The 24,159-nt window shown below is 43.8% G+C and overlaps 1 protein-coding gene across 1 annotated transcript in view; it reads right to left on the bottom strand.

Moving 5' to 3' along the window:
- LOC112321601 (uncharacterized) overlaps window positions 1-24,159 on the bottom strand; it is a 95,185-nt gene that overhangs the window by 22,533 nt on the left and 48,493 nt on the right. Inside the window, exons 11-21 of the mRNA XM_053930456.1 lie at window positions 10,980-11,087; window positions 10,358-10,468; window positions 8,208-8,401; window positions 7,486-7,578; window positions 6,656-6,846; window positions 6,263-6,507; window positions 3,666-3,779; window positions 2,825-2,935; window positions 1,987-2,100; window positions 1,146-1,256; window positions 307-420 (exon numbers count right to left, since the gene is read on the bottom strand). Coding sequence (XP_053786431.1) covers window positions 307-420; window positions 1,146-1,256; window positions 1,987-2,100; window positions 2,825-2,935; window positions 3,666-3,779; window positions 6,263-6,507; window positions 6,656-6,846; window positions 7,486-7,578; window positions 8,208-8,401; window positions 10,358-10,468; window positions 10,980-11,087 — 1,506 coding nt within the window. The remainder of the gene's footprint in view (window positions 1-306; window positions 421-1,145; window positions 1,257-1,986; window positions 2,101-2,824; window positions 2,936-3,665; window positions 3,780-6,262; window positions 6,508-6,655; window positions 6,847-7,485; window positions 7,579-8,207; window positions 8,402-10,357; window positions 10,469-10,979; window positions 11,088-24,159) is intronic.

Genomic DNA, 24,159 nt, shown 5'->3' with positions numbered 1-24,159 from the left:
TCTCGGCGCTGGTAGGAACAACAACAAAAGCAGCAACATGTAAAGGTTTTCGTGTTCTACTGTGAAGTGTGCCATATTATTTCGTGTAATACTGTTTGAATTATGGGAGGAGTGTCTTCATTCCGTCCCATGTAGCTAGTTGGAGAAGAGGAAGTCCAGAATCCTATGTGCACGGGTTTGTGGGACACATGGTAAACACCATGGGAGTGCTATGAGGAATCCATCCCCTATTTCAGTCTAGATGCTTGGACTTGTTTGACCTACTTGGGATCCTGGGTGATGTGAATGCCCCAGCCTAGCTCTCACCTCAGACCAGCCCTGGAGTATACTCTGGTATTGATGCAACGGCACCCCGTCCGGGTGGTCGAGGAGGGAGTTCGACTCCGTCACCAGCTTGTGGAAGATGTCTCCACATGCAGTCTGCAACGATAAAGCTGGGTCTGAGAGGGAAGGCATCAGGACGCTTCCACCCAATCTGTGATCCCATGTAATGGCAAAACTAGCAACTTGTACACATTCCATCAGGACCCAGGGAGAATGACCCCTGTAGCAATGTTGAAGTCACAGCAGAATGGCATCATGTCTACATCGAAAAGTGAAAGGCAGAAATACTCTGGAATATTCCCGGCTTTATAGAATAACATGGAGATGAGTGAGGCCAGAGCTACTCACCTGCTAGGAGTACAATGGTTTGCTATGGGTAGTGAAAAAAAATGGAGGGAAATACCCAACCTTTTACTTTGTCCTCATGTTTCTGTACAATGACCCCCTACTTCTATAGTGGTGATGTGTATATTGGTCGTGTACAAGTACCCTGGACATGAGTACAGCAGCTGAAACTGGGAGCTGTTCGGAACAACAACAATAATGGGAAAATGCAAATGTGCATGGGTTCTCCTGTGAAGTCTAACATATCATTTCTTCCAATATTCTTAAGATATGTGAGGGGTGACTTCTCCCATCTAATGTAGCTGTCAAGAGAAATGGAAGTCCAGAGTCCTCTCGGCATGTGATTGTGGTACTCTGTATAAAGGGCTTTGGGCATGTTCTTAAGAACCTATCCCCATATTTCAGCCTAGACGTTTGGCCTTCTCAGTTCTTCCTGGGGTTCATGGGTTTGGAGAATGTCCCAGCCTACTTCTCACCTTACACCAGTCCTCGCTCCTGGTGTCACACCGGTAGACTTCCATGGTGACTGGGTCGTAAATGTAGATGGATTCCCTCACCAGCTTGCGAGTTATTTCCCCGCTTGCATTCTGCAATGATACAGCTCCTTATTGAGAGGGAAGGCATCAGAAACCTTCTACTAAACCCGGGGTCCCCTGGAATGGCAGAACTGGCGAACTAGTCCACAATCTATCAGCATTCGAAGAGAATGTTCTGACGAACACTGCTGCAATCACAGCAGAATGGCACCATGTCTACATGGAACAACAGTGAGAAGCTGAAACAATGGGGAAGAGTGTGGTCTTTATATGATGATATGGAGATCATTAAGGACACAGGGGTATATCTGCCCGCAATACAACGGTGTGCTGCTGTCTGTGAAGAGAAACATTGCAGGAAACATCCAACAATTTACTTTGTCCTCCGTTATAGGTACAATCACCACCCTTATACTGTGGTGATGTGTAAAGTTTGTCGTGTAGAAGCCCAGGGCACATGACTACTGCAGCTGAATCTCGGCGCTGGTAGGAACAACAACAAAAGCAGCAACATGTAAAGGTTTTCGTGTTCTACTGTGAAGTGTGCCATATTATTTCGTGTAATACTGTTTGAATTATGGGAGGAGTGTCTTCATTCCGTCCCATGTAGCTAGTTGGAGAAGAGGAAGTCCAGAATCCTATGTGCACGGGTTTGTGGGACACATGGTAAACACCATGGGAGTGCTATGAGGAATCCATCCCCTATTTCAGTCTAGATGCTTGGACTTCTTTGGCCTACTTGGGATCCTGGGTGATGTGAATGCCCCAGCCTAGCTCTCACCTCAGACCAGCCCTGGAGTATACTCTGGTATTGATGCAACGGCACCCCGTCCGGGTGGTCGAGGAGGGAGTTCGACTCCGTCACCAGCTTGTGGAAGATGTCTCCACATGCAGTCTGCAACGATAAAGCTGGGTCTGAGAGGGAAGGCATCAGGACGCTTCCACCCAATCTGTGATCCCATGTAATGGCAAAACTAGCAACTTGTACACATTCCATCAGGACCCAGGGAGAATGACCCCTGTAGCAATGTTGAAGTCATAGCAGAATGGCATCATGTCTACATCCAAAGTGAAAGGCAGAAATACTCTGCAATATTCCCGGCTTTATAGGATAACATGGAGATGAGTGAGGCCAGAGCTAATCACCTGCTAGGAGTACAATGGTTTGCTATGGGTAGTGAAAAAAAATGGAGGGAAATGCCCAACCTTTTACTTTGTCCTCATGTTTCTGTACAATGACCCCCTACTTCTATAGTGGTGATGTGTATATTGGTCGTGTACAAGTACCCTGGACATGAGTACAGCAGCTGAAACTGGGAGCTGTTCGGAACAACAACAGTAATGGGAAAATGCAAATGTGCATGGGTTCTCCTGTGAAGTCTAACATATCATTTCTTCCAATATTCTTAAGATATGTGAGGGGTGACTTCTCCCATCTAATGTAGCTGTCAAGAGAAATGGAAGTCCAGAGTCCTCTCGGCATGTGATTGTGGTACTCTGTATAAAGGGCTTTGGGCATGTTCTTAAGAACCTATCCCCATATTTCAGCCTAGACGTTTGGCCTTCTCAGTTCTTCCTGGGGTTCTTGGGTTTGGAGAATGTCCCAGCATACTTCTCACCTTACACCAGTCCTCGCTCCTGGTGTCACACCGGTAGACTTCCATGGTGACTGGGTCGTAAATGTAGATGGATTCCCTCACCAGCTTGCGAGTTATTTCCCCGCTTGCATTCTGCAATGATACAGCTCCTTATTGAGAGGGAAGGCATCAGAAACCTTCTACTAAACCCGGGGTCCCCTGGAATGGCAGAACTGGCGAACTAGTCCACAATCTATCAGCATTCGAAGAGAATGTTCTGACGAACACTGCTGCAATCACAGCAGAATGGCACCATGTCTGCATGGAACAACAGTGAGAAGCTGAAACACTGGGGAAGAGTGTGGTCTTTATATGATGACATGGAGATCATTAAGGACACAGGGGTATATCTGCCTGCAATACAACGGTGTGCTGTTGTCTGTGAAGAGAAACATTGCAGGAAACATCCAACAATTTACTTTGTCCTCCGTTTTAGGTACAATCACCACCCTTATACTGTGGTGATGTGTAAAGTTTGTCGTGTAGAAGCCCAGGGCACATGACTACTGCAGCTGAATCTCGGCGCTGGTAGGAACAACAACAAAAGCAGCAACATGTAAATGTTTTCGTGTTCTACTGTGAAGTGTACCATATTATTTCGTGTAATACTGTTTGAAATATGGGTGGAGTGTCTTCATTCCGTCCCATGTAGCTAGTTGGAGAAGAGGAAGTCCAGAATCCTATGTGCACGGGTTTGTGGGACACATGGTAAACACCATGGGAGTGCTATGAGGAATCCATCCCCTATTTCAGTCTAGATGTTTGGACTTCTTTGGCCTACTTGGGATCCTGGGTGATGTGAATGCCCCAGCCTAGCTCTCACCTCAGACCAGCCATGGAGTATACTCTGGTATTGATGAAACTGCACCCCGTCCGGGTGGTCGAGGAGGGAGTTCGACTCCGTCACCAGCTTGTGGAAGATGTCTCCACATGCAGTCTGCAACGATAAAGCTGGGTCTGAGAGGGAAGGCATCAGGACGCTTCCACCCAATCTGTGATCCCATGTAATGGCAAAACTAGCAACTTGTACACATTCCATCAGGACCCAGGGAGTATGACCCCTGTAGCAATGTTGAAGTCACAGCAGAATGGCATCATGTCTACATCGAAAAGTGAAAGGCAGAAATACTCTGGAATATTCCCGGCTTTATAGGATAACATGGAGATGAGTGAGGCCAGAGCTACTCGCCTGCTAGGACTACAATGGTTTGCCATGGGTTGTGAAAAAAAAATAGGAGGGAAATATCCAACATTTTACTTTGTCCTCATGTTTCTGTACAATGACCCCCTACTTCTATAGTGGTGATGTGTATATTGGTGGTGTACAAGTTCCCTGGACATGAGCACAGCAGTTGAAACTGGGAGCTGTTCGGACCAACAACAATAATGGGAAAATGCAAATGTGCTTGGGTTCTACTGTGAAGTCTCACATATCATTACTTCCAATATTCTTTAAGATATATGAGGGGTGACTTCTCCCATCTAATGTAGCTGTCAAGAGAAATGGATGGCCAGAGAAATATCTGAAAGGGATTGTTGGAGACTGTAAAAACCAGTGCAGTGTGCTGTAGAAGCCCGCCATATATTTGATCATTTATGCTTAGCCATTTCTGGATATCTTGTGTTCCTTGGCATGTACCCTGCTCTGGTGCTTTTCTAATCCTAGATCCGCACTGGAGTATTTTGTTGCACATGTGACCTGTACTCTGTCCCAGGAAATTTGCAGGTTTTACATGGTGACCACCTCGTGGATAATGTGCACCTTGGTCCCATGCAAAATAGGGCTTCTTAGTGTGTCTGAAGTTATCAGTAACTTTCACCCTTTCTCTTTTCCCATGTAATGGGATACATAACACAGCAGTACACCGTCCATGGGGACAAAGTGAGAAAGGACCTGGTTGCCCTGCTATAATGCAGCAGAACAGCATCATGTCAAGCTCTCTCAATATTAAAAGGCAGAATCAGTCAGTATATTTACCATTTTTAGAGAAGAATGTGGAAATGAGGAAAGCCATAGCTGCTGACACTGCTGGCTTGAAATGGTTTGCATGGTCGGTTTGATGCAAAGATGCAGACAAATATAGCAAGTATTTTAATCCATCCCACATTTGATTGTTTATAAAAAGAACCTGTCTGTTTGGTGACGTGCAGGTTGGGAGAGCTTAGGGCAGGATAGCTTTCTACTTAGCAGGATACATGTTACGTGTAGTTAAACAATCGAAATGATCAAAATGGAAAATGGAAGAATGTTTTTTCTCTATGATTCTAAGCTATGTGAGTCTTGGACTTGTACCATACAGAAACCTAGTCAGTAGGATTGGAGGTACACATTAATTTCGGTGTGGGTGTATGAAAACCTTGAGGCCCCAGATTTCAGTCTGGGTTATGATCCCACCTCAGTCATCTCAGGGCTCTGGATGTGTCTGTCTCTCAGCTCAGACAGATAATATATGGTGTCCTTGGCCTAGTACATTTGTCCCTTTTACCGGCCGATGGCATAAGTGAACCTCTTAGCCAACTGTGCTCTGAAGCTGTCCTTGGACTTCTGCAAACACGGAGAGCAATCCCGGCTAGGTATCATCGGTGGCTTGTCTGCGTGTTGCCACTGCAGGTGATTCCCACCAGAAATTCTGCTCCTCACATCGGGCAGTCCCTTATTAACTAAACATGGTTACGAGAATTCAGTGATGGGCATCTTACACCTATATGAAGTGTGTCCTTAGAATGGGAGAGGAGGACACATGGAAGTGCAGAAGGGATTCCGTGTGACACAGCATTAGAAGATGGTTATGTATTGAAGCAAGGGAGGAAAGCTTCCAAAGGAAGCAGCCCTGCAGACACCCTCACTTCTAAACTACGGGTATCTGGAATTGTCAAAAATTCGGTGTCTGCCCTCTGTACCACCCAATGGGGTCTTCTGTTATGGCAGCCCCAGACCAGTTTTACATCCCTGGGACACTGTTATGTGACCCTGGCAACATCGCAGTCATGGACCCCGAAGTGAATGACACCATGTCAACCTGCAGTGAGAGCCTGCATCACTCTGCCTAACAACCTGTATTATTGGAGAAAGTCTGCAAGGACAGTCCACCTGACTGTTCTGCAGAATGTCTGGGGCTGCTAGCTCCAAAAAACAAAAACAAAAACAAACAAGAAGGGTAACACAATGCAAATATGCCTATTGTCTACTGTGAAATAAAACATCAGTTTCCTAACATTCTTATTAATACAGTATTTTCTTTCTACTTGAAACTGCAGGGAGAAGTGGAGGTCCGGGGACTTTTTTATTTGGGCCTGTGTGACACTGTGGGCAAAAGAATTGAAGGTCCCTGGGGGAGCCCCCAGACTGAGTCTGTTCTGGGGCACTGGAATATCATGTGGGGGTCACGGGTATGGAGACCAGTCTGGGCTAGCTCTCACCTCAGCACGGCACTGTCTGTTGTCATTGGCTTCAAATATCTTCCACTTGTCCAGGAAGATAGAGTAGTTGAACTCACTCAACAACTCCTTGAGGAGGTGCTTGTTGCACAGATGTCTGCACCCTGGCTTCTGGAACTGCTTCATGCCAGCTCTACCCAGGGTGAGGCCGCTAGCTGAAAAAGGCACTAGCCCTTGAGTAGGTCCTTCCTGTAACTGAGCAGTGAGTCTGAGCTCTGCAGGTGGATCTGGAGCATCAGAAAGAAACAGATTTAAACACATACCTGATTTCCACTTGCCTTTCCAGAGACAGGACTGTTGCCGATGCCTTTGAGGGAACTCCTGCCTATGAAAAATCCCTTCCCAGATCATTTCCCCCAGCTGCAGTTCCCTCACCTTCTGGTGTTGCAAACTGGGGCTCTGGATACTCCAGATCCACACAAAGAAGATGGGCCTCACCAAGTTGCTCTGAAGTAGTGATGGTGACCTGCCCCAAGGCCTGCTTCAGATGCAACAAGGAAAAGCATAGGGGCTTTCCAAACTCTTGCACCCGGTCTAGCGAGGTTCCCACGGTAGAAACCATGGCCCTGGGGAGAGGAAGTTGGGCATCAGAGACAGAGTCTGGAATCCTACTTCAACTCACCATCCCAAGGCAATCTTGTTTGGGATAGGGCCTCTGGGCATGCCCATGTCCAATCAGGGGATAGCCCGATGCCAACCCTGACCCCTGTGTGGCTTTCCTGGGAGAAGGCCTGGCAATGCAGCAGGCTTAGCATGGAGACCCTGTGAGTCTTTTCTTTCCAATGACATTTCTTCTCGAGGTCTATAAACTGCCTCCCCCAACCCTTCCTGCACACGATCATCTACACTGAGGTTTGAGGTAGATGGCTGAGCAGGCTCTGACCACATGTCCTGTTTGGAGCCTGTGGGTTGTGGTGAAGAGGGTTGATTCTGAGGAGGGGTAGGATGAGCGAGAGAGGAGTGTGGTGGGTTTAGAGTGCAAAATGCTTCCTAGCCCCCTTCTGGTTGAATGACAGTATGGGACCCATCCACAGTTCTGTTAATTGTGTCTTCTTGGGATAGTAGCCACGAGAGTTCAGGCCTCCCTTCAGAATTCGATCTACAATTTGTCCTTGGTGGCAGAACCTCCCTGACACAGCCAGAGTGCTCTCAAAAAAGGTGGTCATCCTTCTGGACCCAACAACACCCGCCTTTTTATTTCATACCTTGATGAGTGTCCATTGTCGTTATTAGCCAGTAGGCCTGGAGGTGCCCCGAAGACAGTGATTGTATCCGAACAAATGCATGAAGGACAGGACCTGAAAAACATATCCAGTATGACTGACTGAGTCATTGAGTAGAACTGCAGCCCTGAGATTGTGTCTGCTTCATTCACTGAGTTATGCTAAGTGCCTCTAGTAGGGCCTACTTGTACTTGGTACCTCCTACAAATTGTGGAATAAATGAAGTCCAACCAAAACCGTCCCAGGTATCTGAGTAGGCCTGGGGACTCCTGCTATCTCCAGAACTTGCTAACGTGGCAATGCCAAAGACAAGTGCAACGATCCGTGACGTACTTTCCCCAACATCTTGACAGATTGTTTTCCACTTGCTTTTCCAAGCTCAGAATTGCCACTGGCCACAATGTGTGAGGCAGGAGATTTTCCAGGGTAGAGAGAAAGAAAACTGGCATGTACAGCCACAGCACATCCAGAGGCCCTGTCTGCAGGGCCAGGTGCCAGGTGCCAGGTAAGACCTCCCTTGATTGTTCCCACAGTAATCCCTGTGAGAACACTTGGAGGGGTGTCCTTTGTTACCCCACATTTCAGTATGCCATGAAAATGTCACCACATCACCCTGAGGCACAGGATGATGTGGTGACATTTTCATGGCAGACTGCTTTCAGTGTGCAGAATCAGAGCTGTGCTGAGAAAGGGGACTTACTCACCGAGTTAGCAGATCATCCAGGGGCATTGGAGCTCGGGACAAGGATGGATGCCTGGTCCGAAAGGTGGAGAGTTGGGAGAAGTTTCTACCCTGAATAGCTGGATACAGGAGCTCTGCCAGCTTCTTCACTGAGCATCCCTGGAGGGCCCGTGTTCTGCAGGCTTCTCCCAACTTTAAGATCAACTCATCTGCACCCTGTGTGGGACCAAGAGAGTCATCTAGTCATTGGCATCACCATGAACCAGCAGGAGAACTGAGGTCTGGAGTTCATTCAGACCTGACAGACCAACAGGGAGTTTTTCAAGAGAAGGGTAAGGAGTGCCCATGCTAAATAGTATTTTGTCAATAGGTTTTAAAGGTACTATAAAGTTTGGGTGGAATGTGGGTATTGATTTAATATTTCCTTTCTAGACATTGTTTTAAGATGAGGAGTGACAGACTTTCCGGAGTCATAGTCTTGTGAAGAGCTTTCTGCCCATGTAACATCAAACAGCCCCGTCATTACAGAAAAGAAATCACACAGGCTTGCGCACGTCAAATGGCTGGTCAAGGACACACAGTTTAGAACTGAGAACTGTCCAAATCTAGCGATGCATGGCATTTCCTCTTAGCTACCTGAGACTTGTCTGTTCCTGATACGGATGGAAAGCACTGGTTGGGGAGCACTGTCCCTCCTTATCTGGGAAGTGCGTATAAGACCAACAGACACTACCTAAGAAAACCAGTGACTTCCAAAACAACACTTATGTTCCTTTCTTGCACATTAAAAGTCACTTTCAGATGCAGAAACAGCACTGGGGCAAATGCCTGGTATCGCCTGACTGGAGAAAGCTGGTCACCAGGAAGGAGTCTGAGCACATGACTCAGGTCCCATTTCTGTGGATGGAGACAAGCTGACAGGTGAGTCAAAGTACACTGGGGAAAAATGAAAACCAAGGAATACCGGGATTGCCTTGGACACGTTAGAAGCAGATTTGTCTGCATTTCTTTCCTTCTTTCTTTTTTTCTTTCCTTCTTTCTTTCTTTCTTTGTTTGTTTGTTTGTTTGTTTGTTTCCTTCTTTCTTTCTTTCTTTCTTTATTTATTTATTTATTTATTTATTTAATTATTGTTGTTTGGTTACAGTTGTCCATATTTTCCCCACATTGCTCTAAATAATAACGAATGAGAAACACTCTGTGGGTGCAAGGTAGCAGGCATCATCACAAAGGTTTTGTCGGCACTGTAACAGTACAGTTTTCATTTTGGAATATACCTGTGCCTGCTAAAATTTTAAATATGGAATCCTTCCAGCTGAGACTACTGAAGGTAAACATGTAGGTGTAAGAGTGTTACCCAAATTCCATGTTTTTGGAACCCCTAGAACTTCTAAATATGCCTATTTGAGTATGACCTAAAGGGGATTTTTAAGGTCAACTGAATTCAGTGATGTGAGCCTTAACCCAATATGAGCAGTGCCCTTAGAAGAGAGGAGGAGTCAAGGAGGCACAGAGGGGACTGCGTGGAACAGAGAGTTAGGGATGGCCATGTACGAGCCTGGGAGACCCGGTCAAAAGGAACTAGCTGTGCCCACAGCCCCACTTCTAACTCTTCGTCTCTGGAATTGTGGAAAATTAAGTGTCTGCTCTTTCCATCACCCCCGGGGTCCTATGTTATGGCATCCTCAGCAATATACACAGATCCCTGGGACACACTTAAGTGATCTGGCAGGACTGCTGACGCTGCACCTGAGGTGAATGACGCCTTGTCCACTAGCACTGAGAGGCTGCATTGGCGTGTCAGACAAGCTCCATTATTGGAGACGGTCTTCGATGTCTGTTGAACTCACTGCTCTGTAGGGTATGTGGGGTAGGCAGTTTAAAGAAAACAAAAACAGTCAACAAAGAACAAGATAAATAAAAATATGCCTGTGGCCTCCTATGACAAAAATATGTTTCTGAATATTCTTATTGCAACAAGTATTTTCTTTCTACTCTCCCTTGTAGCTGGAGGGAGAAAATGAGGTCCCAGTTCCTGTGTATATGGCACTGTGGGTCAGTGTAGGGAATGCCATTGGGGTCTCCAGGGGAGTCCCCAAATTGAGTCTGCTCCTGGGCACCTGACTGTAATCTTGGGGTCATGGGTGTGGAGACCCTCCTGAGCTAGCTCTCACCTCAGTGGTACATGTGCTGATGTCAGTGGACTGAAGCACCTTCCTCTTGTCTAGTGCAGCAGAGTAGTTAAACCCATTCACAAGCTCTTGCACGATGTCTTCATTGAAAATCTACAAAGACAAACCCGGTACCCAGCCAGCAAGCATCACAATCCCTCCAAACATCCTGTGGATCTGCCCTATGGCAGCCTTGTCAAGTACATACATTCTGTCGTGACACAGTGAGGCTATTCCTGGCAGCCCTGCTGAAGTAGATGCAGAACTGAATAATGTCAAAGTCCAAAATCACTGAATGGATGAACACTGTGGAAACTACCTCCTTTGACAGTAGACACAAAGATGTTCAAGGAGAGCAGAGGTGACTACTCCACAAGATACCTGACACAGGTAGTAAAGTGATCGAAATATGTATAATGGAACAGAAAGACTTTTTTTTTTTTTCTGTATGATTTTACAAATGTGAAGAATGAATTTCTCCCCTACCTCAAACCTGGTAGTAGGACTGGAGGTACTGAGTAATTTGGGAGTGGGCATGTAAAATCCTCAAAGCCCCAGATTTCATTCTAGGTTATGATCCCCCTCCCCATTCATCTCAGGGTCCTGGTTGTGGGCCAGCTCTCACCTCAGACCGACAATGGATGGTGTTTCTGGCCTGGTGCACTGGTTCGCCATAGACGTTTAGAGCATAAATGAAGTCATCAGCCAACTCTAGGATATCCTCCTCAGACTTCTGCAAAGACCAAGCCCAGTAAAAGGTCAGGCGTTTCCAGGGGCCTGTCTCAGCATGGCATTGGGGCATTTTCCCATCAAATTTCTGTTCCCCACATCTGGCATGCACAGAAGCATCTGAAAACACCTCCAATCTGGGAAGAAATCAAATGACACCTGGAGGGCCCAGTGAGTAGACGAGCTTGGTCTCCAACACTCACCTTCCCATCCTGCCTGCCATGACCTGGGGTATGACCATGACAGTCCCTTCAGGTTCCTAGCACCCAACAAAACTCTTGTACCCAGAATCCTTTATCCCAAATCCCTCACCACCTCCAACACACACACATATGCAAGAGGAGGGATAAGTGGTGTAATGTGGCCCAAGAGGGGGCCCGGCCTGGATGGACCAGCCCTTCATTGCCCACCCTACCTGAGGGTGTATCTCTCCAGGTGGTGGGATGTGCTGATGACGACGCCTCTTGCGCCAGCGTCTAAGGCAAGAGCAACTTTTCTCACTCGGAACTTTCTTTGGCCTGGAGCCTCGAAAAAGCGGGAAACAACACAGAGACATCCTAGTCTCCTGACTGGGTACAGTCAAATGACCTGGATAGGCAGCTGTCTCTGGGATGTGGGCGCCTAGTTACCACAGTTCTAATTTCTCTTGGGAGTGTGTCATAAAGAAAGTGATGTCACCCTTTAAAGGTTCTGTGACCTGAGCCCCTTCCTCCAATCAGAGTCTCCCAAAGTCCCCTGTGGGCTGTTGAGTTCTCACTCTCCACTCCCATGTCATCTCCATATCTGTACACTGATGTCTAACACAGTCCTCTCCACAGCTCCCTGGGAACACATCAGGTCCTTGGCTTAGGGGCAAAAGCTGAGTTCAGAACTCCTTTTTCTTACCCGTTATGTGTCCTGAGGAACCCTCTGTGCTTTCAGGCCCTCCCCAGTCTGCCAGTTTGCACAATCAGGATGATGCTAATAACCATTTCCTAAGGGCATCCTAAGGTATGAATGAGATAATGTCTCTTAATGCCCAAGGGCTGACATCCCATGAATCTGATGCTGGAAAATAGAGGTAAAAGTGTTCCAAGAAAGGGCCCGGCTAGAGGACCTCAGTGGATTGAGTGTGTGCCTCCAAACAAAGGGTCGCTGATTCAAGTTCAAGCCTAGGACACATGCCTGAGTTGTGATCCAGGCCCCCAGTAGGGGATGCGTGAGAGGCAACCACACATTGTTTTGCTCCCTTCTTTCTCCTTCTTTCCGCTCTCTCCAAAAATAAATCAATTAAATATTTTATGAAAGATTTACAAACACATGTGGGGCATAGCGTGGAACACCAATCTGAACTGGCCCAAGGACCACCTTGTGAGCTTAGGAACACAGTGTCCAACTCAGCCTCGTTTTAGGTATGCACCTGAAGTAGATGAAGTTACAGAGACATCAGTTATTACCCTCCACTGGCATAAAATCTTCCAGTGTCTTTTGTTAAACTTACAAACACACCAACAGTCTCATGTTGTTCCTTATGGTAGGAGACTTCACAGTGGCCTCCAGTGAAATACCTGTTCAAATCTTTTGCCCGTTTTATTTTTTACTTGTTAACATTCTCTTTATTGTTGTTCAAGTACAGTTTTCTGCCTTTCCCCCCAATCCTCCCGACCCCCTCAGCCTTCCTCACCTCCCTCCCCTATTCATCCCCCTTGTTTTTTTCCAGGTGTCCTTGTTTTTATATACACCCCCCTTGTTTTTTTCCTATGTGTCCTTTATAATTGTTCCTACAAACCCTTCCCCCTTTTCCCCTGTAATCTTCGCCACTCTCCCCTCTGGTCACTGTCAGCCTGTTTTCATTTTCAGTGTGTTTGTTTATATTTTGCTTTCTTGTTCATTTTGTTGATTAGGTTCCTGTTAAAGGTGAGATCTTATGGTGTTTGTCTTTCACCGCCTGGCTTATTTCACTTAGCATAATGCTCTCCAGTTCCATCCATGCTGTTGCAAAGGGTATAAGCTCCTTCTTTCTGCTGCATAGAATTCCATTGTGTAAATGTACCAAAGTTTTGTGATCCATTGATTTACTGATGGGCACTTAGGTTGCTTCCAGCACGTGGCTGTTGTCAATTGTGCTGCTATGAACATTGGGGTGCATAGGTTCTTCTGCATTGGTGTTTCAGGGTTCTTAGGGTATAATCCTAGCAGTGGTATTGCTGGGTCGAAAGGCATTTCCATTTGTAGTTTTTGAGGCAGTTCCATATTGTTTTTCATAGTGGTTGCACCAGTCTGCATTCCCACCCACAGTGCATTAGGGTTCCCTTTGTTCCACAACCTCTCCAACACTTGTTGTTTGTTGCTTTCTTTATGGTGGCCGTTCTCAATGGTGTGACGTGGTATCTCATTGTGGTTTTAATTTGCATCTCTCTGATAGCTAGCGATACTGAGCATCTTTTCATATGTCTCTGGACCCTCTGTGTCCTCCTTGCAGAAGTGTCTGTTCAAGTCCTTTGCCCATTTTCTAATTGGGTTGCTTGTCTTCTTAGAGTGGAGGCCTGTGAGTTCTCCATATAGTTTGGAGATCAAACCCTTGTCTGAGGTATCATTGGCAAGTATGTTTTCCCATCCATTTGGTTCTCTTCTCATTTTTATGCTGGTTTCTTTAGCCGTTCAGAAGTTTTTTGTTTTGATGAGATCCCATTTGTTCATTCTTTCCTTTATGTCCCTTGCTCTCGGGGACATATCAGTGAAAATATTGTCATGTGGAATATGTGATATTTTCCTGCCTACGTTCTGCTCTAGGACTTTAATGGTGTCATGACTTATATATAAATCTTTTATCCACCTTGAATTTATTTTTGTATATGGTGTCATTTGGTGCTGGAGTTTCAGGTTTGTGCATGTAGCTGTGCAGATATCCCAACACCATTTGTTGATAAGGCTATATTTACTCCATTTTATGCTGCTGTCCCCTTTATCGAATATTAATTGACTGTAGAGACTTAGCTTTATTTCTTGGGTCTCTCTGTTCTCCTCAATTGGTCTATGTTCCTGTTCTTATGCCAGTACCAGGCTGTTTGGATTACAGTGGCCTTGTAAGACAGTTTCATATCAGGTATCGTGATCCCTCCTGCTTTGTTCTTCTTCTCATAATTGCTGCAGCTATTCGAGGTCGTTTATGGTTCCATATGAATTTCTGAAATGTTTGTTGTATGTCTGGGAAATATGTCATTGGTACTTTACTAGGGATTCCATTGAATCTATTACTCGCTATGGGTAGTATGGCCATTTTGATGATGTTAATTCTTCCAAACCATGAGCATGGTGCATACTACCATTTGTTTGTGTCTTCCTTAATTACTTTCTTCAATGTTGTGTAGTTTTCTGAGTACAGGTCTTTTACCTCCTCGGTTAGGTTAATTCCTAGGCACTTTATTTTCCTTGTTGCTATATCAAATGGCATTTTTTTTCCTGATTTCTGTTTCTGCTGTTTCATTGATGGTATACAGGAATGCCGTTGATTTCTGAGTATTGACTTTGTATTCAGCTGTTTTGCCAAATTGATTTATTAGGACAAGTAGTTTTTTGGTGAAGTCTATAGGATTTTCCATGTACACTATCATGTCATCTGAAACAGTGACAGTTTCATTTCCTCCTTTTCAATTGGGATGCCTTTCATTTCTTTTTCTTGTCTGATTGCTGTGGCTAGGACTTCCAATACTATGTTGAGTAGGAGTGGTGAGAGAGGGCATCCTTGTCTGCTTCCTGATCTTAGTTGGAAAGGTCTAAGTTTTTGTCCATTGAGTATGATGTTGGCTGTAGGTCCCTCATATATGGCCTTTATTATGTTGAGGAATGCTCCCTCTATTCCCACTTTGCTGAGTGTTTTTATCAGAAATGGGTTCTGTGCCTTCTCAAACACTTTTTCGCATCTATTGATATGATCATGTGATTTTTGTCTTTGCTGTTGTTTGTGTGATGCATTATGTTTCTTGATTTGCAAATATTGTACCATCCTTGCATCCCTGGGATGAATCCCACTTGGTCATGGTGTATGATCTTTTCAATGTATTGCTGGATGCGGTTTGCCAATATTTTGTTGAGAATTTGAGCGTCTACGTTCATCAGCGATATTGGTGTGAAGTTTTCTTTCTTTGTTGTGTTTTTACCTGGTTTTGGGATTAGGATGATGCTGGATTCCTAAGAAGAGGTTGGGATACTTCCATCCCCTTGGATTTTTTGTAATTGTCTGTGAAAGATAGGGCTCTTCCTTAAATGCTTTTTATAATTCTCATATGAAACAATCTGTTCCAGGGCTTTTGTGTGTCGAGAGGTTTTTGATTAGTGCCTCAATTTTGTCTGCTGCTATTGGTCTGCCCAGGCTTTGTGCTTCTTCCTCATTGAGTTTTTGAAGATTATAGTTTTGTAGACATTTGTCCATTTCACCTAGGTTTTCAAATTTCATGGCATGTAGTTCTTCATAGTAATTTCTTAGAATCCCTTTTATTTCTGAGGTAACAGTTGTTATCTCTCCTCTTTCATTTCTGATTGTGTTCTGTGGGTCCTCTCCCTTTTTTTCTTGATGAGTCTGTTTAAAGGCTTGTCAATTTTGTCTATCTTTTCCAAGAAGCATCTCCTGGATTCATTGATCCGTAGGATAGTGCTTTTAGTCACTGTCTTTGAATTCTGCTCTGATCTTGGTTATTTCCTTCCTTCTATTTGCCCTGGGCTGTGTTTGCTGTTGTTCCTCGAGTTCTTGTAGGTGTAGGGTAAGGTTTTTTATTTGAAATATCTCTACTTTTTTTTTACACATATGCCAGTATGTCTATGAACTTCCCCCTCAGGACTGCCTTCTCTGTGTCCCATAATTTTTGGCTGTTTGTGAGTTCATTTTCATTTGTTTCCAGAAACGTTTTGATATCCTCCTTTATCTCACTTTTAACTCATTCATTGTTTAATAGCATGCTATTCAGTCTCCATGAGTTTGAGGTTTTTTGAGTTTTTTCCTTGAGGTAGGTTTCTACTTTCAGTTCCTTGTCGTCAGAGAAAATGCTTGATATTATTTCAATATTCTTGAATTTGTTCAGGCTTGTGTTCTGTCCTCATGTGGTCTATTTTTGAAAATATTCCCTGTACATTTGAAAAGAATGTGTATTTAGTTTCTGTGGGATGAACGGCTATATATATACCAATTAAGCCCATTTGATCTAGGACACTGTTCAATGCTGCAGTGATTTTTTTGATACTTTGTTTGGAAAATGTACTCATTTTTGACAGTGGGGTGTTAAAATCCCCTAGTATAATTGTGTTGCTGTCAATATCTTCCTTGAAGTCCTCCAAGATTTTCTTTATGTATTTCGGTGCTCCTATGTTGGGTGCATATATATTTACAATGGTTATGTCTTCCTGATGGATTCTTCCCTTGAGTATTAAGAAGTGTTCATGTGGTTCTCTCCTTCTATGGCCATTTTATTGGAATCTATTTTATCTGATATGAGTATTGCTACAATGCCTTTCTTTTTTTCCTGTCCTTTTGCTTCGGAAATTTGTTTCCAGCCCTTCACTTTCAGGCTATGTAGGTCTTTTGTTCTGAGGTGGGTCTCTTGTAGGCAGCACATGCGTGGGTAATGCTTTCTTATCCATTCATCTACTCTATACCTTTTTTTTTGGAACATTTAATCCATTTATATTTAAGGTTATTATTGATAGGTACTTATTCACTGCCAACTTTTCGTACCAGTGTCCCTCTGACTCTCTCCCTTTTCCTTCGTTTCCTGAAAGCAGTCCCTTTATTATCTCTTGCAGTGCTGGTTTGGTGGAGACGTATTCTTTTTTTTTTTTTTTCCTGCTTCCTGCCTCTGTAAGTAATTATTCCTGCATGTCCTTGGCTCTAGACACATAGATCCGCTGTCCTTGTACAAAGGGTAATACACCACCGAAAGGCCAAAAATAACCCTCTTTTTCACTCTTTTAATGGGAAAAACATTCTCCAGGAAGCACAGCTTCATGGTAACATTCCTGAACGTTGTTTGCCTGAGCGACTTGTCATCTTCCTTACCCTTCTTTCTTTTTTAAAAAATTTTTGCTGTTATTCTATTACAGTTGTCTGCCTTTTCTCCCCATCCTTCCACCCCACCCCACTGAGTTTATGGTGTGAACTTCTATGGTAGAAGACCTGTGAGATTCAGTGGTACAGTCTCCTTGATCTCCTCTGCTCGCCGGTCTTGGGCTGTCATTTATGTTGGCTCTTGGTATGTCTTTGGGTTTTGATTGTTGTTGGGTGTTTCTTTGGTGGGTCTTTCCCTCCAGAAGGTTAACTGAGAGTCACTCCATCTGCCACGTCTTTTATTCTGTTGTGCAGGTGTGGATGGGTTGTGTTGAAGCTGATTGTTCTGTGTGTACATGGTTTTGAGGACTCTCTCTCGCTCTTGTTCAATTGTTTGTTCTGGGTAAATTTTCCACCACTTATTAGTATTTGAAGTTAGGTCCTGGATTGAGGTTAGTGTGGCTTCCACTCCCTACTTCACCTTCTTCCATTGTTATCTGTTGCTGGTTCCTTTGTTGCTGGGTTTCCTCTCCCAGCAGGTGTACTGATATTCACCACCCCCACCTTGCAAGTTCCCCAGCATAGCAACGTGAAATCTGTTTCTCTGTCTCTCTTGTTAGGAGAACCCCTGTTTGAGTAACTCTGGTCTTTGCATAGCTCCAGGTTTTATTGTCTCACCTGTAGGAAAAGAAGAAAAAAACAAAGGAAAGAAGAAAGAAGGAATATAAAAAGATAGGAAGGAAAGGAAGAAGGAATTTTTAAAAAATTAAAATGAGGCTTTGGGAAGATGGTGGCCAGATAAGTGGGAGTGGAGTCCATTTCCCCTCGGCACCAGTGAAACACCTAGCTGATCTGAGGAACAGAGTGAGCAGCCAATGATATTGCAGCATAAATAAAGATCAGAGACCAAAGATAGAGGACATTGAAAGATCAGATGGTAAGAAGAATGCTTAAGGACAATAAGGTCCCTGGGGCCAGCATGGGGACCAGGGCAACTGAAGCCCCAGGCTGGGGCACAGGGTCTGCTGCAGGATGTTGGGAGAGAGCCTGGCTGGGCTGTGTGAGAGGCCAGGTGCTTGTTTATGCGGGGGGGGGGGGGGGGAGGGGGCGGAGGGGGGTTGAGTAGAAGGTATTTCTCAAAAAGAAAAAGAGAAAAGAGAGGCACCTGGTGGCTGCTTAGAGAATTTTCCATAGCAGCCATGGCCTCTTGCACAACCACCCCCCCCCCCCAGGCTCTGGACTGTGAACACCAGATAAGCAGCCCCAGCACACACCTGAAGCCCAGTTGGTGCACAACCAGATCAGTTGCCTAGCTGCCTGGGCGCACAAACCCAAAGCCCTCGGGTGGGTGCGTACACCCATCAGGGTCCTGAGCACCCACACCTGAAATACCAGGTGGGTGTGCACCCCGATCAGCAGCCTGGGTGCCCATGGGTGACCACTCCTGAAGCACCAAGGACTGAATACCTCCCACCTAGCCCCTGCGCACAGAGCCCTGCAGGGCCTACTCGCTCTCTAGAGGGAAGGCAGAAGTCCCAGCAGAGGGCAGCTGCAGGGCTAGGGGAGACTGCAGTCACCAGAAGGACTGGACCCAGTAGGGGGCTGAACTACCCTGAAGGAGCACTGAGAGCCCCTAGCATCTAGGACAGCAAAGGGCAAGAAGGTGGAGTGTGAGTTGCCTCTAATTGGTGCACCTCAAGGACAGCACCACTGGTGGACTAAAGGCATGGGGGGAGCAGAAAGACCTTGAGGAACTGGACTGGAGGCTGGACAACAGCCTAGAGTGTAGCTCAGAAAGGGAGAAAACTGAAACCAATTCCTCCACCCACCCCTTCCCATTTCAGAGACAGAAAGACCAGCAGAACTGACCTGACCGGTTTAGAGCCAACAGAAGACTTCTCTTTTTTTCTTTCCTACTAAATTCCTTCTTCCTTTCTCCCCTTCATTCTTTTTTTTATTCATTCTTCTTTCTTTCCTTTACTTTTTAATTCTTTCTTCCTGCCTTCTTTTATTTATTTTTTATTTTAATTTTTGTTAAAATTCCTTCTTCTTTTCTTTCCTACGATCTTTTTTATTCCTTCTTTCTTCCATCCTTCCTTCCTTCCTTCATTCCTTTCCTTTTCTATTCCATTTTCCTTCTTTCCCTTCTCCTTTTCTTTTTCTTTCGCCTTTTCCCACAGGTGAGACAATCAAACGTGGAGCTCCGAAAAGACCACAGTTAGACCCTGTTAGACCCATAAACGTCAGCCTAGACCAGTGAGTTCAGGATTAAGGAGACGGCACCACTGAATCACAGTGGCATTCTACCATAGAAGTTCATACCATAAACCCAGGGAGTCAATTGAACAGATCAATTTAAAAAGCAGAGGCAAACAAGAACAGTCTCACAAACAATGGGAACACAAATGAACCGTCCCCAAATGAAAGGAAAGGAGGAAGCCTCAGAAAGAATGCTAAATGAAATAAAAGCAAGTCAACTATCAGATACTGAATTCAAAGCAATGGTTATCAGGAAGCTCACTGAGCTCACAGAGAACTACCGGAAACTACAGAGAAACTACAATGAACTCACTGCAAACTATGTCAACATGAAAAAGGAAATAGAAACTATCAACAAGGGCCAAGATGAAATGCAGAATACAATTTCTGAACTGAAGAACATAGTAGAAGGAATGAAAAGCAGACTTGATGAAGCAGAGGATCAGATAAGCGAGCTGTAGGACAAAGTAGAAAACAACACCCAGAAAGAGCAAGAAAAGGTAAAGAGGCTCAGAAAGAATGAAGAGGGATTAAGGGAAATGCAGGACAACATGAAACATAATAATATCTGTATAATAGGTATACCAGAAGGAGAAGAAGAGGAGCAAGGGATAGAAAACCTGTTTGAAAAAGTAATGATGGAAAATTTTGCTAATCTGATGAGAGAAAAAGTCACACAAATCCAGGAAACACAGAGTCCCGAGCAAGAGAACACAAAGAGGCCCACTGCAAGACACATCCTAATTAAAATGGCAAAATTCCAAGACAAAGAGAGGATCTTAAAGGAAGCAAGGGAGAAACAAGAAGTAACATACAAGGGAGCCCCAATAAGGTTAGCAACTGACTTCTCAATGGAAACGCTACAAGCCAGAAGAGAACGGCAAAAAAACATTCCAAGTAATGAGAACCGGAGGCCTGCAACCAAGGCGACTTTACCCAGCAAGGCTCTCCATCAAGATAGAAGGCCAAATAAAGAGCTTCCCAGACAAAAGAAGTCCAAAAGAATACACGTCCACCAAACCAGCTCTGCAAGAGATGCTAAAGGGACTGCTTTAAGGGAAAGAAAGGAAAGAGAAAGAGAGAGGAACACAGGTATGAAAAAATGGCAATGAATAACTACCTATCAATAATAACCTCAAAGGTAAAAGGATTAAATGCTCCAATCAAAACACATAGAATAGCTGAATGGATAAGAAAACATGACCCACACATATGCTGCCTACAAGAGACCCACCTCAGGACAAAAGTCCCACACAGACTGAAAGTGAAGGGCTGGAAACAAATTTTCCATGCAAACGGACAGGAAAACAAACAGCAGGGGCAGCAATACTCATATCGGACAAAATAGACTTCCCAAGAAGGGCCATAAAGAGAGACCCAGAAGGTCACTTCATAATACTCAAAGGAAGAATCCACCAAGAAGACATAAACATTGTAAATATATATGCACCCAACATAGGAGCACCTAAATACATAAAGAAAATCCTGGAGGACTTCAAGAAAGATATTCATTGCAACACAATTATAGTAGGGAACTTTAACACCCCACTGTCAAAAATGGACAGATCTTCCAAACAAAATATCAAGAAGGATATTGTGTCACTGAACAATACCCTAGATGATATGGACTTAACTGATATATAGAGAGCTTTTCACCCCAAAGAAGAAAAATACACATTCTTTACAGGTGTACATGGAACATTTTAAAAGATAGACCACACGATAGGACACAAAGCAAGCCTCAACAAATTCAAGAAAATTGAAATCATATCAAGCATTTTCTCTGACCACAAGGGACTGAAACTGGAAACGAACCCCAAAGGAAAAGTCCCAAAACACTCAAAATCATGGAGACTGAACAGCATGCTATTAAACAATGAATGTGTCAAGAACAAGATCAGGGAAGAAATCAAAAAGTTTCTGGAAACAAACGAAAATGAACTCAGAACAACCAGAAACGTATGGGACATAGCAAAGGCAGCCCTGAGAGGGAAGTTCATAGACATACAGGCCTACCTTAAAAAGATAGAAACATTTACAACAAACAACCTAACCCTACGCCTACAAGAACTTGAGGAACAACAACAAAGACAGCCCAGAGCAAGCAGAAGGAAGGAAATAACCAAGAGCAGAGCAGCGTTAAATGATATAGGCACTAAAACCACAATTCTAAGGATCGATGAATCCAGGACATGCTTCTTTGAAAAGATAAACAAAATTGACAAGACTTTAAGTAGGGTCATTAAGAAAAAAAGGGAGAGGACCCAAAGAACACAATCAGAAATGAAAGAGGAGAGATAACAACTGATACCACAGAAATACAAAAGATTGTAAGAAATTACTACAAAGAACTGTATGCCAAGAAATTTGAAAACCTAGGTGAAATGGACAAATGTCTACAAAACTATAATCTTCAAAAACTCAATGAGGAAGAAGCACAAAGCCTGGGCAGACCAATAGCAGCAGACAAAATTGAGGCACTAATCAAAAACCTCCCGACACACAAAAGCCCTGGAACAGAATGTTTCATATGAGAATTATAAAAAGCATTTAAGGAAGAGCCCTATCTTTCACAGACTATTACAAAAAATCCAAGGGAATGGAAGTATCCCAACCTCTTCTTAGGAATCCAGCATCATCCTAATCCCAAAACCAGGTAAAAAAATAACAAAGAAAGAGAACTTCAGACCAATATCGCTGATGAACGTAGACGCTCAAATTCTCAACAAAATATTGGCAAACCGCATCCAGCAATACATTGAAAAGATCATACACCATGACCAAGTGGGATTCATCCCAGGGATGCAAGGATGGTACAATATTTGCAAATCAATAAACATTATACATCACACAAACAACAGCAAAGACAAAAATCACATGATCATATCAATAGATGCAGAAAAAGCGTTTGATAAGATACCGCACCATTTCTGATAAAAAACACTCAGCAAAGTGGGAATAGAGGGAGCATTCCTCAACACTGAGCTAATGTTTATAAAACAATAGAATAATAATAAATGGAATGTAGTTTTTCCATAACAACAATGTCACAAAAGTATACTGGGTTCCTGCGCTACCCAAAGGAGCTACTTAAGCTCTCACATTTGTGGGACACGAATAATGACTCATTAAGCCACTTTCCAGGAGGGACTACTGGATTGAGAGTTCTAACACATCCAATTGCCCTTCACAACTGTGTTTTAAATTCCTCAGCATACCAGAGTTTATCTCTGCTGACACATTCCCCTCTTCTCATTTGGTTCCTGGTAAAACACATCAGAGATCCTTCTAGTGTGGGTTTTCCTTACTTTGAAAGGAAATACTAAGATGTTTTCACTGTGGGAGGGATATACCAATGGTCCATAGACATATGATAAAATGCCCAACATCACCAGCCATCAGATGGGTTGCAAATTAAAACCACAGTGAGATATCACCTCACACCTACCAAAACGTCTATCATTAGTAAATGAACAGACAACAAATGCTGGCAAAGATGTGGAGAAAAGGGAACCTTAGTGTACTCTTGGTAGGAATGCAGACTCGTGCAGTCAGTGTGGAAAACTGTATGGTCTTTCCTCCAAAAGCTAAAGAAGCAACTGCTTTTTGACCCAGATATTCCCCTTTAGGGAATATATGCTAAGAATTCAGAACCACCTACTCAAAAGAACTTATGCACCCATACGTTCATAGCAGTGCTATTTACAATTGTCAAGACTTGGTAACAGCGTCTTAGGCACATCACTAGATGAGTGGATTAAAAAACTGTGGTACATTTACACAGTGGAATATGATGAAGCAAAAAGAAAACATCCCCACTTTTTGCCAGAGCATGGATGGAAATGGAGACTACTATGCTAAGTGAAATAAGCCAGTCGGTAAAAGAAAAATACCAGATGATCTCACTTAAAAGAGTTATCTAATGAACAGAATAAGCTAGTGAGCAAAATAGGACCAGAGGCAAAGAATCATGAAATGGATTGACAGCTGTAAGAGCCAGGTGGGGATTGTTTGAAAGAAGGTGAAGGTTAGTCAAACAACATATATGAAGAACCATAAACAGAAACAAAGTGTGGGGAATGACTATGGAAGTGGGGAGGTGTAGGGTGGAGGGGTAAAGGTGGGAAAATTCAGAAGGCTACAACAGCATAAACAATAAAAAAACTGGATTTAACACAAATAAATTTAGAGGGCATAATTTAAAAGTGTCACAGAGATTAGGCTGATGAAAATTTCAGAAAACACTAAGGGTCAAGGGAAATATGTTGATTAGGAAATCAGTCATGTGTACCAATGACAGATATGGGATATACATCATGTAGGTATTCGGTGATCATTTTCTATGGCATAAATGTAAATAAATAATTAAAAACATTTAAGGATATAACAGAAATAAACTAATATGTGCGCAAAAAAATACTACACACTAAATCTGCTCTAGCTCTGTGTGCCAGAAGGAGCTTCCTTTCACATCCTCATAATGTCCTTTCAACAAGAGAAGTTTACATTTTGAATTGATACAATTTATCAGTTGCTTTGGGTTTTGTTTAAATAACTCTTACATTATTTTGAGAACATTATGCCATAGCCTCTTCCAAAACAGTGACATATTTTCTTTACACATTTAATCCTTGATCCACAGGGCACCAATTTTCATAATTGCTGTGAGACTTGAATCTGATTTCACTCTTTTCCCCATGTCTTACTAGTTGTGCCCACTCTCCTGATTGATTTATACTTTTTTTCTCTTAACATTATACACTAACTCTCTAGATATGGGTGCGTTGATTTCTGGTACTTA

This window comes from Desmodus rotundus, chromosome 8 (assembly GCF_022682495.2).
Source record: "Desmodus rotundus isolate HL8 chromosome 8, HLdesRot8A.1, whole genome shotgun sequence".
NCBI lineage: Eukaryota > Metazoa > Chordata > Mammalia > Chiroptera > Phyllostomidae > Desmodus > Desmodus rotundus.
This window is presented reverse-complemented; position numbering and strand designations above follow the sequence as displayed.